General features: G+C 37.9%; 1 protein-coding gene across 1 annotated transcript in view; it reads right to left on the reverse strand.

Annotated features, from left to right (window-relative positions):
* LOC124796280 (integrin alpha-PS5-like) overlaps positions 1–18730 on the reverse strand; it is a 566708-nt gene that overhangs the window by 182050 nt on the left and 365928 nt on the right. The window contains exon 12 of the mRNA XM_047260397.1: positions 18514–18687. Coding sequence (XP_047116353.1) covers positions 18514–18687 — 174 coding nt within the window. The remainder of the gene's footprint in view (positions 1–18513; positions 18688–18730) is intronic.

The raw sequence follows: 18730 nt of genomic DNA on the forward strand, positions 1-18730 counted from the left end.
TCACCACTTGCTGGGTGCAGTATTGAGGGGACTGAAATCTCACCTCACCAGTACATGGTATACTTAGATGATACAACAATTTCTGTGAAGGATACTGCAGAGCATACACAACATTTGAAAGAGGTTTTCAGAAGTTTACAACCAGTGAATTTAACATTAACAATGGAAAATTTTCTCTTTTCATTGAAAGAAGTTACATGTTCAGGGAATTTTAGGTCAAGATGGATCCAAGGTTGTTATAGGCAGTATGGAAATTTCCAGTTCCTTGTAATGTACCAAGGAGTTATGGTCTTTTTCTGGGTTACAGAATTATTAAAGAAAATTCATAAAAAAGGTTTATAGATTTAACAGCATCAATTACAAAACTGTCAAAAGGGGACTAGAGCTAAGGAATGTCATGTTGCATCTGAGAAGTTACAAGGAGAATTAACATCTACTTGAGTAATAGCTTTCAGGACTACTAGAAAGTTTATCTTGTCAACCACACTTTTAATGAAGCTATTGGGCATGTTCTCAGTCAGTTAGTAAACAGAGAGGAGCATCCAGTAGCATATGTCTATAGGCAGTTGAACAGTACACGGAGCTACCTCACAACAGAAAAAGAGATGTTTAGTGTGACATATGGAATCACCAATTCCCTTGTTATTTGTATGCAAAAAAGTTTAAAGTGGTAACTGACCATACAGCTCTAGGGATTTTCGAGGAATATGGACCCTTCTAGTAAGCTGACTAAATGAGCATCTGATGTTAGGTGAGTTCAAGTATGAATTCATACACTTGTCTGGTAAGAAACATACATATGTGGACAGTTCAAGCCAGAATGTAGCATTAATTCAGACACTCGGTCATGACCTATCACAATGGCTAGTAGCACAATGGGCTGACATGGAGTGTAAACAGTATTTGTTTCAGCCATTATTCCCTGCTGGAACAGGTTGTAAAACAATGAGGATGGAGCAGCGGGTAGTAGTGTCAGTGAAATTAAAAGATGAAGCGCTGAAATAAGCTCATGATTACATATTGTCAGACGATGGGGGTTGTAGGAAAATGAATAGACAAGTAGCAGAAGATGTGGATACCATGGGTGCAGTAGGTAGATGTGAGCCATAAGTTAATACCACTGCAGAAGTTACCAGGAGCAATGGAACTCTTTAAAATTATTGAGCTAGATGTCTTTGGACCATTCAACAGGACTCATGCTGGAAATCAAGTTGTGTTATCTATTATGGATAAGTTTTTTGGATATATGGAAATGACTGCAATCCCAAACCAACAGGCTGCAATGGTAGCGCAAGCACTGGACAACAGCTGGGTGCTCAAATTTGGAGTGCAGAAACTCTGATCAGTGATCAGGGGACAAATCTAATGCCAGAGCTGTTAAAGCAGCTGTTTAATTTGTTAAAGGTTAGGAAGTTAAGGATAAGGACACTGCACCATCATGCTCGTTGTAGTATGGAGTGAGTACACTGAATAGCAGGGAGGATGTTGACTAACCATATGAATGTACATCATAATGATTGGGACACATATTTATCCTTCTTTGCAGGCATGCATAATTAAAAAGTCCATTCTCTGACAGGATTATCACCACATGAATTGGTTTATGGGAGTCACATGCTGACATTTGGTAAAATAAAGCCGAGGATTGGCAAGGACAGACACTCTGTCAAGCATTTTGCCAAAACAGTGCGGGAAATTTGGAAGCATATTAAGGGAGCAACCACTGGGCAGATTACCACAATATAAAATCAGTCAGTGGGTAATGTTATCCAAAAGGTAAGAACAGGCCATATCAGATAGTGAATATCAAGCTTCAGTTACTGACTATTACAATTATTGTTCACGGTGCAAGTCTAAAGTTATTTCAGGGTCCTTCAGATGACCTGATGTGAGTGCAATCATCCTCTGAGGGTAAAGCTGTGGGTAGTAGGAAGAAGAGTAAGCACAGAAACCTTATATGACCTGTATAGGAGATTCTGTATGGATTAAGACCAAGGAAGTAGGACAGAGTAGTTTTTATTAGTCTTGGAATGTACATATTATTTAGAAGCATAAGCAATAAGCATATCAGTTGAGGATGAGGATGGGAGGAAGAATTTTTGTCCATGTTGTATGTAGTGCTCTACTTCTATGTTCATTTGTGTGTAAGTTAGGTATTTTTCTACATGACAGCAAACCTTTCAAAGGAAGAAGGGGAGTGATGGGAGTTCCTTGTTTCTGAGTTGCTGGAGTTTGAAGTAAAGATGGGGGGATGTCCTTACCTACGTAATTTTACACCTCTTCACCAGGTGTGGAGTAGGTGTGCTTTGGATGCTACCATTGGAAACTGGAGTACGTTCCACATGGCAAGGGAATGTAGTACCCACAAGCCATCACTGGCCACTGATGCCAATGCTGAACACAGGGGAAATTTGTAATGAGGTGAGGCATGTGGAAGATGTGTTTATGGAATTATGGAGGGATATGGAAGGAAAAGATAAGCTGAAGGAAACAAGAAATGGGTATGGTAAGACGTACCAGTCATATGAGTACTGTAAGGACAAATGCAGCAGCTAGTGAGAATAGAGCACACAAGGTATGGCAACAAAAGCAAAGTTGATAGATGCAGAGGGTAGGTTATTAAAAACAGTTTTTGGGACTGTGGATGGAATAAGGCGACCTTGGTTTGGCACACTACACACTTAATCAGTTTGAAATAAGGGATATTGAACAACACTTGGGTATTATGAAGGTTAACAGTGGAGGTAATGCACCTAGTATGGATGACAGTAAATAGCATAATCCAGGACCTGGAAGCTACTCATGCTCAGAAGGATATTTTGGATAAGACAATGGTGGTTGGAATATTGTGGCAATCTTTAGCTGATAACGCTTGGTACTGCAAATTAGTGGAATAATTATTAATGGGCTGGACTTCGACATAACAGGGCAGGTCTTTTGTCTGTCAGCTTCTATTACAGGTGAAACCGAGCTGAATGTTATGCAGCTATAGTTGTGCTGCCCAGTGGAGCCACTACTGATCCTTCTAGTGAGAAATGAGACCTATCTGAACAAAACATTGAAGCCTAATATAATCCTATCTTTAAACAGGCTAATAGACATGCAACAGGGATGTGTTTGACTGGAGCAAATTTTAGTAGGAAAAGTAGCACATAATCAAGACCGATAGCATCACAATCACAGGTACAATTTCAGTGTCGACTGTTTTGCATAGCTTTCATCTACCTTAGGTAGAGGGCTGCTCCTCTATGTGATCCTCTATTACATCAGATACCAAGGGATTGATTATCCATTCATACATCAGAAGGTACCAGTGGTGCAAGAAGCTTGATACTGTAACAAGAGAGTTGTATTGGTAGTATATAACTAATTGTGATTTGAAAGACAAGGAATTTTGAATGGTATTGAAATAAGCATTGTTGCTTAAAGTAAAAGATTCTGTAAGTTCACAATGAGGGGCTATTCATGCAAACAGTTATTTAATGTTTTGGAGGATTAAAGGTTAAGAGGTAGTTCAAATAGGAATGGAGGTTTTAAGTAGTAGCATAAGGGTGGATGAATGTGTTGATGGGTTGAGAATGTACATGCCCCACCTGGGAAGCTCTGCTGCTTAATGTAATAGGAAAATTGTAAATCAACTACATTTTAATTTTGTGTGTGAAGTCTTCTGTTGCAGATTGGCCATAGATACAGACCAAGGGTCAGGGTATTCCCAAACAGGGGAGGTATGTAATTCTGTTACTACATTTTGAAGGTTACTGATTTAAAACAGCTTCATTGCAGCCATGTGCGAAGCATGCAGCATGCACAGCAGTGCTCATATATAATTTCACTGCGAAGACTATTTGTACACTGCAAGGTGGTAAGGCTAGATTGCACAATTGTGATGACATCACAGAAAGGATGTACAACTAGAAGCTGGCCTGTGAAATATTTCCACACCATTGAGACATAGGGGTGCAGATCTGAATGAATCTGGAAGTAATGTATTGCTACAAAATGTGTGCTTTTAACCACTGCAAATACTCTGTAGTTCTAGCACAGTGATGCTGAGTCTCGCAGCACCCTTCACAACATCAGGTCCACATAAATTTCCATCATACTATTTGACAGCCAGCAGTTTCCAATGGTCAGTCAACTCCATCAGACCAGCTCATGGAACTAAGTGGACTTAGAACTACAAAATGGATGAACTGACTGTCAGGCTCCATGGCAACACCAAAATTCTGCCTTGAAGGGAAGCATTTCGAGCCAGGGTGACATAGTCACCATCCTTCTACACCAGTGCAAGCTTCAACCCAAGAGCAATGCACTTCTAGGAGAATTCAGTGGATATATACGTTGATAGCACTGCTCACTCTGGACCACATAGTGCTAACTCAGGCACACATTGCTGAGTGGAGTAAACAATGTCACTAAAGCAGGATGTGGATGTCAAATAGCCGTCCTGCCACTTCCACCTTCTCCACAACCTGCCACTGTCACCCCTGTGTCATTGTGGCCCCACTCACCCCATCTCACTATAGCACTATAACAAATGAGCCTAACCAGACCACAAGTGTGATACTCAAAACAGCCAGTGCAAAAGCCACCACTGTTTTTGTAGAACTGCCCAATGCTACTGTTTCGGTAACTTGAAAACCAATTTATTCACACACACATTTAGCATCTGATCAGCTTAAGTATATGATGAAGTACTTGAAGATTTGCAGTAAGACAAAATGTTTTTGTATCAACTAAATTACTGACATATTAAACTAAAGTAGCATCCTTTACAGTAAGACCACACATAGTGATGATGAACAAAGAGTAAACTGACGTACATCTCTCAGAACTAGAAATTTTATCTTAAAGCGTGCTGAAACTAAATGCAAGCATGCAAAAGCTTCCCAACAGTATAGTTGTATTGGGGCTATCCTCAGTTATGAAGAGGCTGCAGAGGTCTATGATATACTAGCACCACCACTCTCTAAGGACAAATATAATGTGACCAAAAGAGTATTGATTAGTCAATTAATCCAGTTATGGATTAAAGAATTATGAAAATGACTACGAACATAACAACTCTTTGACTGTACCATTGCAAATTACTCATACAGCTCTACATATTATTTGGAAATATTGTAAATGCAGTATTGGCTGGTGCTCATTCTCTTTGAAAGAGCTCAGATAAGATGTCAATGTCAATAATTTATAACTGAATTATTCTTAACTGTTTTCTGTGCAACCATAATTTATGTTATACTGTTCAAAACACCAGAAAAATAGTAAACATGGTATTTGTACAATTATAAATATAATCCACAATATACTGTAGCCAACAATAAAGCATATGAAGAGATAAACTCGCCAATTTGTGAATGTGCATCTACGTCTACACCTACATATATAGTACAGTGCATAGAGGAGTGTACCCTGTACCAATATTAGTCATTCCCTTTCCTGTTGCACTCGCAAATAGAACAAGGGAAAAACAATTGTCTCCATATGAGCCCTAATTCCTCTGATCTTATCTTCTTGGTCCTTATGCACAATGTAACAGGTGTAGAAGTATGAAACTGGAATTTGTTTCCAATAATTACACATCTGTTCTTCCATGTCTGTTCTTTGAAACTGATAAACAATATTTTACTAAAAATAATCTCCATTGATATTTATACATTTCTCTCCCCTTTCCAGGGGAAAAAAAGGGCCAGTCAGCAAGCCATCTTCATACATTTTCATATGAACTGAAATGTTGTTCAGCAAGAGTGTGTCCCAGTGAGTGTGTCCCAATGACTTGGAGGTTTCCCTGACCCATTTTGCTGTGTGCAATGTGGTGTTACCGTCAAGCAATATGTCTTTGTATTGCTTTATCCCATATTCTGGTCATTTTTCACATAATGTTCAATTTAAATCAATCATGCTGTTGGAAGTGATTTGTGTTAATGGTTTCAACAGGTTTGTAGCAGCTCATAATAGATGACACCCTCGGATCCCACCAAATACAGAGCATTGTCTTCTTTCCAAAGTGGTTTGGTCTTCTCAATGGTTTGCCTGGATTCACCCATGATTTATGACACTTAGAATTCTCAAAATATGTCTATTTTTCATCACCTATCACTATTTGATGGAGAAACAACTTTCTTTTGTACCTGGCAAGCAGCATTTCACATGTGGTCTTTCAATTTGCTTGCTGTCTTTCATTCACTTCACACAGAGCCCATTTTCACACTTTCTGAACTTTTCCCATAGATTTCAACCAAACAGAAAAGGCTTTCTGCATCACATTCAATTGTTCCATGAGTTCCTGATGAGTTTGTGTATTATCCTCATCCAATAAGGCCTGTAGTTCACTGTCTTCAAACATTTTTGGTGTTTTCCCATGCTCGTCATCTTTCACATCAAAACCACCACTTTTGAATTTTTTAAGCAACTCAAAACACTTTGTTTTCCCAAGAGCATGTTTGCCAATAGCTTTCACAAGCATTCAATATGATTCTGCTGCTATGCACAAAATTTGACATGTTTATTGGTTTGAAGCAGATACTGATGTATAGAACTTGGGTTACTGTATGTTAACATTTGTCATCAGCCATTACAGGAAGCAGATGATGCTGCAGATGTGGTCTCACAGGCCCTACACTGATGGCTGGCACCATCTATAGGGAAATTTTGGTTTCATACTTCTACACCTGATATGTTGGCAGCAGTAGAATCACTTGGCAGTGAGCTTCAAATGCCGGTTATCTAAATTTTTCTCAATAGAAATTCATATTCCCTCCAAGTACTCCCATTTGAGTTCCTGAAGCATCTCTGTAACACTTATGTGTTGTTCGAACATACTGGTAACAAATCTAGCAGCCCAACCCTGAATTGCTTTGATGTCTTCCTTCAAACTGACCTGATACAGATCCCAAATACTACGGCAGTACTCAAGAACAGATCACAACAGCATCCTATATACAGTCTCCTTTACAGGTGAACCACTCTTTCTCAAAATTCTCTGAATAAACTGAAGTGGACCATTCACCTTCCCTACCAAAGTTCTCATGTGCTCGTTCCATTTCATATTACTTTGCAACATTACATTGAGATATTTAAATGACTTGACTGTTTCGAGCAGTAATGCTGTAACTGAATGTTACAGGTTTGTTCTTACTACTCATCCACATTAACTTAACGTTTTTTCCACATTTAGAGCTAGCTGTCATTAATCACACCAACTACAAATTTTGTCTATGTCTTCTCATATCTTTCTACAGTCACTCAACTTTGACACCTTACCATACACCACAGCATCATCAGGAAACAACTGCAGATTGCTGCCCGACCCTCTCTGCCAAATCATTTATGTACATAGAGCACAATAGTGATCTTATCACGCTTGCCTGGGGCAGTCCTGTTGACACTCTTGTCTCTGATGAACATTCATTATCAAGGATGACATACTGGGTTCTATTACTTAAGAAGTCTTTGAGCCATTCATATACCTGCGAACATATTCCATTTGTTCATACCTTCATTAATACCCTGCAATGGAGCGCCTTGTCAAATACTTCCTGGAAATCTAGAAATATGGAATCAGCCTGTTGCCCTTCATACACAGTTCACAGTATATCACGTGCAAAAAGGACAAACTCAGTTTTGCATGAGCAATGCTCTCTATAAGTACGCTAATTCATCAACATAAGCTTCTCAATCTCAAAATCATTTATTATATTCAAACTGAGAATATTTTCAAGGATTCTGAAGCAAACTGAAGTTATGGATATTGATCTGTAATTTTTGTGTTTGCTCTGTTAACCTTCTTATATTCTGGAGTCACCCGTGCTTTTTTCCAGTTGCTTGAGACTTTGTAGTGGGTGAGACTTTCACTGGGATTCTATCCAGACCTGGTGATTTATTAGCTTTCAAATCTTTCAGTTCTTTCTCTACACCAAGGATGCTCATTACATGTTCTTTGTGTGTGTGTGTGTGTGTAGGGGGTGGGGGTGGGGGGTCATGTGTGTAAAATGGCTTGATGTTCAGCTAACTAATTTCATACACACAAGGAAGTACATGTCATGCTCACATCACTGCCAACTCCATCATCTCGGGTTGGAATGCTGGACTTGGCAGTCATGTGTGCATGAGATGCGCTTGCATGTACGAATAGTGTATATCTCTGTTTTACTGATGAAGGCTGTGGCCAAAAGCTTTATGTAAGTGACTTTTAATCGTGTCTATCTCCAACATAAAGTGCCTTCTGAATGGTAAGTACCAATCTGCATTTTCCTACATCGTCGATATTTGATTACCTCGAAAATTGTGTAGATGTGCGGACAGATGTCCTAGGAGAGGACAGACACAGCGTGGTCCACTGAGCTGCAGGGAAAGAGAGGTATGTCTGAGCTGGTTTGCCCACTGGGCCCACCCAAGGTGGCCCTGTGCTATGCTATGGCGAGGGGTGAGGTAGTTACATCAGTGTGATTGCAGTTTTTGGTGCCAGGGGTGTACAGGATGTAGTGGCCACCTGACGCTGGCCCTTAGAATTCAATGAGTAGAGTGGCTAAAGGAAACAGGTTCATCATTGTGGAAGGATGCTCTGAATGGAGGAGTGAGAGAGGGGTATCAGCAAGACTTGGTTTGGCTACTGGAAGCTCAGAGAAACATCATGTGTCTGTGCAACAAAGCTGTTAAAACTGGGCCTGATTACTTTTGGTCTCTCTCATTCATACTACACCAAAATCCAGTCATACTCAAGCTGTTTGATATAACACTGAAAAAATTCACAGAATAAAATTACATCACCAAATTTTTGGCCCTTAAGAATGAACTACCACTCTGTAAATAACTATGTTATAAGTGATATGGGTATGACTTAAACATCTCAGGTGAAGCACTGGCTTTTGATAAAGTTTAAAACTGCATATATTAATTCTTTCATTCTTCTGATCTAGTTACTGATATTTTCTCTTTTCTTTGAATTTGGTAGTTCTGTGTTGACTTGTAGTTGGCAAGTTCCATTTTCCTAACAAATAAGTCACAAAGTCCAGACATAATTCCAGTTTGGTTTCACAAAGAGTAATCTATGGCATTGGCCCCTTACTTAGCTTTCATTTATTACAAATCTCTTGCCCTCTGCACAATCCCAAGCGACTGGAAAAAGGCCCATGTGACTCCTGTATGTAAGAAGGGTAAAGAATGGACCCACAAAATTATTACAGACCAGTACCCTTAACATCAGTTTGCTGCAGAATTACGGAACATATTCTGAGTCTGAATATCATGAACATCTTAGAGACCTAAAAGCTTATGTCGTTGAATCAGCACAGTTTTGAAAAGCATCACACATGTGGAACTGAGCTTGCCCTTTTCTCATTTTATATACTGTGAACTATGGAAAAAGGGCAACAGGCAGATTTCATATTTATAGATTTTTGGAAAGCATCTGACATTGTACACTAATGATTGTTAACAAAGGTATGAGCATATGGAATATGTTCACAGATATGTGAGTGGCTCAAAAGAGTTCTTAAATAATAGAACACAGTATGTAGCATTTGACGATGATTGTTCATCAGTGACAAGGGCACCACCAACAGTGTCCTCGAGAAGTGTGATAGGGCCACATTTATTTTCTACATACATAAATGATTTGGTGATGAGGGTGGTCATCAATTTGTTGTTGCTTGCTGATGATGCTGTGGTATACAGGAAGGTGTTGAAGGTGAGTGATTGTAGGATGATACAAGATGACTTATACCAAATTTCTAGTTGGTGTGATAAATGGCAGCTGGCCCTAAGCATAGGAAAACATAAGTTGATTCACATGAGTAGGAAAACCAAACCCATAATGTTTGGATACAGCATTAGTAGTGTCCAACTAGACAAAATCACACTGATTAAATAACTATATTGGAGATGCTGAGTCACAGATAGGCACAACAAAAAGACTCTCACAATTATAGCTTTCAGCCATTAACGCCTTCGTCAACAATAGACACACATAAGCGTGCATGCGTGTGCCCACACACACGCACACACACACACACACACACACACACACACACATACAGTCACACACAAAAATGCAACTCACACACACAACTATAGTCTCAGGCAACTGAAACCACACTGCTACATTACATTCTCGGTTTTCCACTGTTTGATTAAATAACTAGGTGTAATTTAGCAAAGTGCTGTGGAATGGAATAAGTGTTTGAGTACTGTGGTAGGGAAGGTGAATGGTCAACTTCAGTTTACTGGGGGAATTTCAGGAAAGTGTAGTTCATTTGTAAAGGAGGCTACGTATAGGATGCCCGTGTAATCTATTTTTGAATACTGCTTAAGTATTTGGGATATCAACTAGGTTGGATTAAAGGAAGACATTAAAGCAATTCAGAAGCAGGCTGCTAGATTTTATTTTAGGTAAGTTCAAACAACATGCAAGTGTTACAGAGATGCTTCGAGGACTCAATTGGGAGTCCATGGAGGAAAAGTGACATTGTTTTTAGGAACAATATAGAGAAAATTTAGAGAAATAGCATTTGAAGCTGACTGCAGAACAAGACAGATTATGTTGGTGTACTACTATCTTTTTAAATCTTACTGCTAATATTCTGTTGGTTTGTTGTCCTGAGACAGACAAAGCAGCAGGAATACATTCCAAAATGGTGTCTAACACTGAGGTGCAAAGTTGCATGGTGTGTTGACATGTGCTGAATAGTATTCTTTAAGTGTAGCTTTGTCATGGCTAAATAGAAATCATCAAAAACTGGTCTGTGCCACCAGTGGATTGGTGAAGGCTCCAGTCTCACAACTGACAGCTGAGTAATTTTTTGCTAAGTCTGTAAAAATAAGTAAAGTATTTTTATGATTCATTTTACATACCAGTCTTCTTGCTATTGTTTAAAATTAGTCTACTGACATGCATATGTGATACAATAATTGAAGTTGACATTTTACACGATCACATTCTTGTTTTTTAGTTTCTGTCTGCTTCTTCATGATTGTATGTTTTAACTTTATGTATTCCATGATAAAAAGTCACATTTTCTTCAACATATACATTCCACAGATCATATTGTGAGTATCACTAGGGAAAAGAACAAACAACAAATTCAGCCAGTAATTTCCTGTATGATGAGTAGTGTACTGGACAGCTTGACTCTTGACCTGCGCGAAGTTTTAGTGTCAGCTAATGTGCCATAGACTGCACTAAATAATCCTACTTTCAAGGGCTTCCTGGAAAGTATAAGCGAATGCAACTTACCAGATGAGTCAATACTTTGCAAAAATCACTTGAAACGGGTGTATGAAAAGGCTGTTGCTGATGTTGAAAGAGCACTGGTGACAACTATAAATGGCTTTCAATTGACAAGACTACTGAAAATTGTGGTAGATTTATAGTGAATGTTGCTGTGGGAAAATTTGATTACATTACACCAAGAAAAACCCACCTACTCCAGTGTAAAGAATTGAAGAAGGCGAAATACAATACTGCAGTGCACAATGTCAGGGATGCCCTATGCATGTTACAGCTAGAAGATGATACTGATGAAATGTTTTACAGTTAGTGACAGACAGTGCTGCCTATATTTCTTAAAAGTGGCAGTAACACTGAAAGAATTTTCTGTGCCAGTATGACTCCTTGCATTTGTGTTGCCGCAGATCTACACCATGTGGCATAGGAAGTCAGAAAGAATTTTCCTGAGGTTAGGTAAACCTGCATTCGGTCCTTTAAGGAAATAACTATAAACATTCTCTTCCCACCTAAACCCACACTTAGACATTGGTGTACTCAGTTCTTAGCAGCTTTATGTTATGCCAAACACTACCAAAAAGTCAGAGAGGTATTAGACAAAGTTCACTCTTGTGAATCAGATTTTTTTGAAAAAGCCAAGACAGCCCTTAAGAGTAATAATAATGTTGCATCCTTGGCATTTTTAAGAGCTCACTGCCAAAATCTACCTGATACAATTCAATGCCTACCCGTCTGCATCTCTACCGCTGGAAGATGTTGTAGAGATAATCTCTGAGATGCAGATTTGTCTGGAGGAAAAACCTACTTCAGTGGGTACAGCATACATCATTAAATTAAGGAATATTCTTCTGAGGAATCCTGGATATTAAGATAGCAAGAAAGTGCTCACAATTATTCAAGATGAGAGTTTGAATATGAATTGTATTGGGGGACCACTAGCAATTGCATCAATGAAACATTCATTACTGGCCTCTTGTACTGTAGAGAAACATTTCTCAACATACAAAAATATACTGAATCACAATCAAAAAAGTTTCAAAGTATGAAACAGAAATGTGATTAACTGTGTACACTGCAATATAAAAATGTAATATAAAATTTCTCATTAATTGTACTGTTAGGCCACAGATTGTGGTGACACATATGTACACATCTCAAGTGTGTGGTTTTATGTGAGCAACACATCACAATAATTTTTCATAACAGAACTTTTCATTAAAATACTACAAAAAATAAAATAAGTGTAGCAAGGTTAATATCTCAATTGTTTATGCATCTTCCAAGTGTCAATATAAGGAATAAATAATTGTTTATTTTTCACAAAGAAGTAAAATAGCTGTGTCATAGTCATACTAAAATTTTTTTGGCAAAAGACTCCAAAAATTGCTAAAATAATTTGTTTGAACCTAAAAGGGTTATTTCAAAAAAAAATAAAGAACCAAAAAGAAGTCATTTTATAAAAACCCAAAACATTTGGACCCTGGTTATCACAAAGTGTGTGCAAGATAGGTAACACTGATACTTATAAGTCACCAAAAGAATCATCAAATGGAAATTTGTTAGGACCTGCTGAACCAACACAAAGCTGATTGTGATAATTTTCTGGACACCGTCATCATCAGAGATGAGATATGATTCAGAATCCAGATAATTGCTGTGGAGTGTTGAATTGAGAACTCTCCAACAAAGAATAAGTTCAAGGTACAGTAATTTGCAGACAAAGTGATCTGCAATGTCTTCTGGGAGAAGCAGAGACTGTTTCTGTTGAATGTACTGAAGCCTACTGCTCCTCCTACTCCTCCTTCTTCCTGAAACATTTATGCTTATGTAAGTCAATCTCAAAGTGTCTTCAAACCTTCTCTTTTCTCCTGCAGCCTATTGTTCATCATTTACTCCCATTTTAGTCCTTTCCAATTCACATCATCCTTCAGATGGTATTTCTATCATTTCTGTGGTCTATCAATTAGTCTTCTTCCAGATTCTCTCCATTCTAGAGCTCCTGTTGGTAGCCTTTCTTTTCACATTCTTTTCATTTGGCCAAACCATTTCAACCTATTTCTCTCCATAGTTTCTTTTAGGGGATTGATATCAAGCATGTTTTGTATGATTCCATTTCTTATTTCATCCCTTCTCATCTCACTCAGATGATGTTTCACTGTGCAAACCCAGCATGCTACAAGACAACACTGACTATGCTGAAGCTGACGTTTCCAGAGACAGATAACAGGAAAGACAAACTTCTGCCTGCAATGTGATGATGGCAGCTCAAAATGTTGTTGACCATGGAACTCATTGAGAATTTGCTTGGACTGTCATAAGACATCCACCAAACATTCCTGATTTAGCACCTTCAGACTTTCATCTCCTTGAAGCTATGAAAAATGGACTATACAGCCAACATTTTCTAGACTCAGATGCCATTGTCCAAGTTATAAGATAGTGACCAGTAGCAGGTTTTTAAGACTGAAGCATTCAGACTTTTGTTCATTGCTGTCAAAACTGAATAATGAATGGTGCTGACTAAATTGAAAATGGAAGTATGTAGCTGATGTCTTGCTCATTTTAATTGTGCTATTGTGCTTTCTGTACCTGTTGCAGTTTCCATGAACTCAGATGGGAGAGATTAGTTTCAGAATGACCCTTGCACTAAAAGCAGCTGATTTAGAAAGCAAATTGTAGCCTTGTAGATGAGACACTATGGTACAGAAATCAACAGCAGTGGCAATGTTCAAACACCAGAGAGTGATGAACACCCAGCTGAAACAGTTATTTTGATGGCAAGTAAACTTTTCACGAAGCCTCATCAATGCAGGCCACATGTGAAAAGAAAAACTACATCCTGAATCAGTAGTGGGGACACCTAATACCAAATACAACACTCACTGACTCTTCATTACAAATAGCAGGTGTTTCCTTTTTCAACAAAGGTTGTGACCAAAACCTGATCTACATCTAAATCCATACCCCGCAAGCTACCTGACGGTGTGTGGCGGAGGGTACCTTGAGTACCTCTATCAGTTCTCCCTTCTGTTCCAGTCTCGTATTGTCCGTGGAAAGAAAGATTGTTGGTATGCCTCTGTGTGGGCTCTAATCTCTCTGATTTTATCCTCACAGACTCTTCACGAGATATACGTAAGAGGGAGCAATATACTGCTTGACTCCTTGGTGAAGTTATTTTCTAGAAACTTCACCAAAAGCCCGTACCGAGCTACTGAGCATCTCTCCTGCAGAGCCTTCCACTGGAGTTTATCTATCATCTCCGTAACGCTTTCACGATTACTAAATGATCCTGTAACAAAACATGCTGCTCTACGTTGGATCTTCTCTATCTCTTCTATCAACCCTATCTGGTACGGATCCCACATTGCTGAGCAGTATTCATGCAGTGGGTAAACAAGTGTACTGTAACCTACTTCCCTTGGTTTCAGATTGCATTGCCTTAGGATTCTTCCAATGAATCTCAGTCTGGCATCTGCTTAACCGACAATCAACTGTATGTGATCATTCCATTTTAAATCACTCCTAATGCCTACTCCCAGATAATTTATGGAAGTAACTGCTTCCAGTTGCTGACCTGCTATATTGTAGCTACATTATAAGGGATCTTTATTTCTATGTATTCACAGCACATTACATTTGTCTACATTGAGATTCAATTGCCATTCCCTGCACCATGTGTCAATTCGCTGATGTGTACGTGTCTTTTTGTTATGCCTATTTCCAACTTAATGCATCATCTTTACAGTCAGTAGCAATCTATCTTTTCCTTATATTGCTGATATTCCAACATTATGTTTACATTGTTTGATTCTGGACAATCGTAAAGGGATCACATGTTGATTCCATATTTCTAGGTTTTTAGAAAGTTATTGATACTGATCCTCACAAGTGGCATCTAATCATACTGTGTGCCTACAGAGTACATCTCAGCTGTGAGAATGGATTCACAATTTTCTGTTAGAAGGGGCATAGTTATTAGTGACAGGGAGTGATCTACTGAAACAAAAGTTACATCTGTCGTTTTGCAAGGAAGTATTATAGGTCCTCTACTATTCCTAATCTATGTAAATGATTTAAGACACACTTTGACTAGCTTTTCTAAATTGCTTACAGGTGATACAGTCATTTACCATCTAGTCAAGTCATCAGATGGTCAAAATGAATTACAAAATTATTTCAGACAAGGTAACTGCATGGTGCAAAAAGTCACAATTGACTCTGAACGAATACTAAAAAAAGGTTCCATTAAATTTTGATTCACAATGAGTCACAAATATTTAAAGGTTCCCAGTTCAACTAAATACATATGGATTATAATTACAGACAACTTACATTGGAACAATTACATAACAAAATGTTGTCGGTAAATTGAACCAAAGACTGTGTTTTATTGGTAGTTTATGTGTGCTCATTCAACCATGCAAGGCATGGGAAGCTTATCAGTAAAGACTGATGCAAGACATCAAAAAAGTTCAGAGGAAGACAGCTTGCTTTCTGTTATCATGAAAGAGGGAAGAGAGTGTCTTGGATATGATAGATAAGTTTTTTTTTATAACATCGCAATCATAGTTACACAACATGTTTTGTAGGGAAGAGCTTCTGTATTTTAATACCACTTTAAACAACAATAATTTTAAAAATAATCTGCCTTGGTAAAATTCTATTTCATATTTCTATCCTCAAATCAAACACAATAATTTGATATACAAAAAATAACAATAAGTTAAATTATTCTTTGGATTTTCATAGTGAAATTTTTATTTATATGTTCTTAGCTCTTCCATTCCCAGTCAACCAGTTCAATCATGAATAACATACAAACAGAAATGGCATCTACTAAGGATCTTATTTTATTTTGACACACTTAATCTTCCATGTAATTTGTCATCAACGTAAGTTGTAACTACATTAAAAGTCAAATTCAAAGCACTCCCATACTTAGGCAATGAATATAGGAGAGCAGATGGAGGAATACTGCGGGACCACTCTTGGCAAAGCCTTATTGGACATAGTTTGCCATTGTCTTCCTCTGACTTGTTATGAAGTGTTATTACATGTGTATCTGTGTAGTGTGGATGACTGTGACAAGTGCTTGTACAATGTAGTGTAGGGTCTCACTTCATGACACACTGCAGAGAAGTTTTGGATTGAATCCAGGACATTGGCACAGTAACTGATAATCGGTAACTTTATGCCACTACTTCTCTTGGACTTACCAGCCAAATTCTGGCAGTGAAAATTTGTCATCACCAGGATGCAAACTAGCTTACCTCTGAGTTAAGTGAATAACTGACTTTGGCTAAAATAGTCAGGTTTGCAGTTATGTAAATTATCATTATCTAACTTAAAAGCATCTTGTAATTATTATGTATAGCTTGGTTAATACCATAACAATAACATCAAAAGTCACTATTACATAATAAAGTGCACCAGTTGAAGTTACGCAGAGTACTAGAGACTATCATCAGTGTGTGAGATGTGTGTCTGAAGTGTGTCACTTCTGATGTACTGTGTTATCATGTTTTGTGTTTTTGATTCCTTGTAGTTCTTATACTATTTATATTACTTTCGTTTTCCTGTACCTATTTTGCTCAGATTCCAAACATCTTACACTATTTTATGCTATCACACATTTTTCGTAAGCTGATAAATTCCGCAGAAGCATCTTGATTTTTAAGTCTTCCTTCCATTCTCAAGGGTAACATCAGAACTTCTTCTATTTAAATTTACTTTTGCTGCTATTATAATGATACAAACTGTTATGACTTGAATTTAAGCTCCAAACTCACACTCAGATAGTGAACCTTCCTAGTAGGTTAAAACAGTATGCTGACCCAGAAACTCCTGCAGTGCTCTTACATACTGGGATAGCCACAATTAACTCACAGCTTGCCCTCATAGCATTACTTCTGCCAAAATCTCATTTCCCACCTTCCAAACTTCATAGTACTTCTTCAGCATACCTTGCTGGACTATCATTCCTGAATGAAATATATTGTAGTGAAATGGTTTAACTGCATACAAAGAGATTATTTTTCAGAATGAATCTTTCACTCTAAAGCTTCTTAGCAGTTTAAAACTGTATCCCAGACTAGAAGTCAAATCCAGAACCTTGCCTTTTCTGGGCAATTCTTTCACCGACAAGTTATCCAGGGATGGCTCACAGATCTCCTTCACAGTTTTACTTAAACCAGTACCTCTTTTCTACTTACAAAACTTCACAGAAATGCTTCTGCATAACTTGCTAGACTAATACTCCTCATTCACAGAGTGTTTCTTGAAGTTTGTTGTTTAATAAATCTCTTTTCAGCCTTTAATACACCTATCTCTGATAGATTTGTTTTTGGAGAGGGTCTGCCTTGAGCAAAACACTATTTCTTACATTTCTTTTTATTACCCAGACTTGTTTTACCAACTAACAGCACCATAGTGGCTTTTCTGTTCCTGGATTTTATGTAATTCTGTGTAGTTGCTTTGTTTCACTGTTTGTCATCTGCAACCACATAGAACTTAAATGTAGAACAGAAGATAAAATAAAACCCACTGATGATGCTGTAACTTCAGTGAAACATGTCTGGGGAATAAAAAGAAAAATAGGAAACTGTGTTTTGCTCATGACAGATCCCCTCCGAAAACAAATCTATTTGCAAGCAAACACGGGACAAAAGAGCTTCAACCTCAAAATAGTTATCTTTGATTTGGCTACTTTTGTTTTGTTATATTTTCCACAAATGCCAGATTATTACTGTCAATCTGAAGTTGAGTGAGCTTTTCAATTTTAATTTTTTTACAAAAGACAAGGTCTGTCCCATTTTATATGATCAATGGTTAATAAAGTTTCTTTACAAAACATGCAACTGATGTAGTTAATTCTGATCAGGCATTATGTGATAATGCTGATGCAAATTTAATTTTTCATGTTACCTCTCAGTCAAAAAGCATTAATCTCAATGAACATATGCCAGTATGATTGTTTCAAGCAAAGAATTGTCCATAGCTCAAGTGGTTTTGGGAATGATTACAAAATCACAGGGACTAATCAATAAGCTGTTAAGTAGTCTTGCAACAAAAGGAACGACATTAGGGTTTAGACAAGGGAAGACATACAAATAATCTTATTGTTTAAGGTCATCATGAAGTTGATTAATTTTATTTTCTTTGTGGGGAGGGGGAAGGGAGAAGAGGTGCTCATTACAAATATATATTGTCATTCATCTAAGAATTTAGAGACATTAAAAGACAAAACAGGTATGACAATACAGGAAAGGAAGAGCTAAAATACTTACAAAATATGTGAGCATCTTCACAACCAGTGCATTTTATAGCTGGATGCACAACAAATGTCTTTGTTGTCCTTTGAATCAGATATGTAGTTGAGAAAATTTCAGCCTTGAGTATTACCACAGGTGATGCTCTCAGTATTACTGCATGTCCAGATAAATATGACCCAACTGCCACATCTGTAAATCAATGAGACAGTCATCTTTCAATGTGTGGCTTTGT

The sequence above is a fragment of the Schistocerca piceifrons genome, chromosome 4 (assembly GCF_021461385.2).
Source record: "Schistocerca piceifrons isolate TAMUIC-IGC-003096 chromosome 4, iqSchPice1.1, whole genome shotgun sequence".
Lineage (NCBI taxonomy): Eukaryota > Metazoa > Arthropoda > Insecta > Orthoptera > Acrididae > Schistocerca > Schistocerca piceifrons.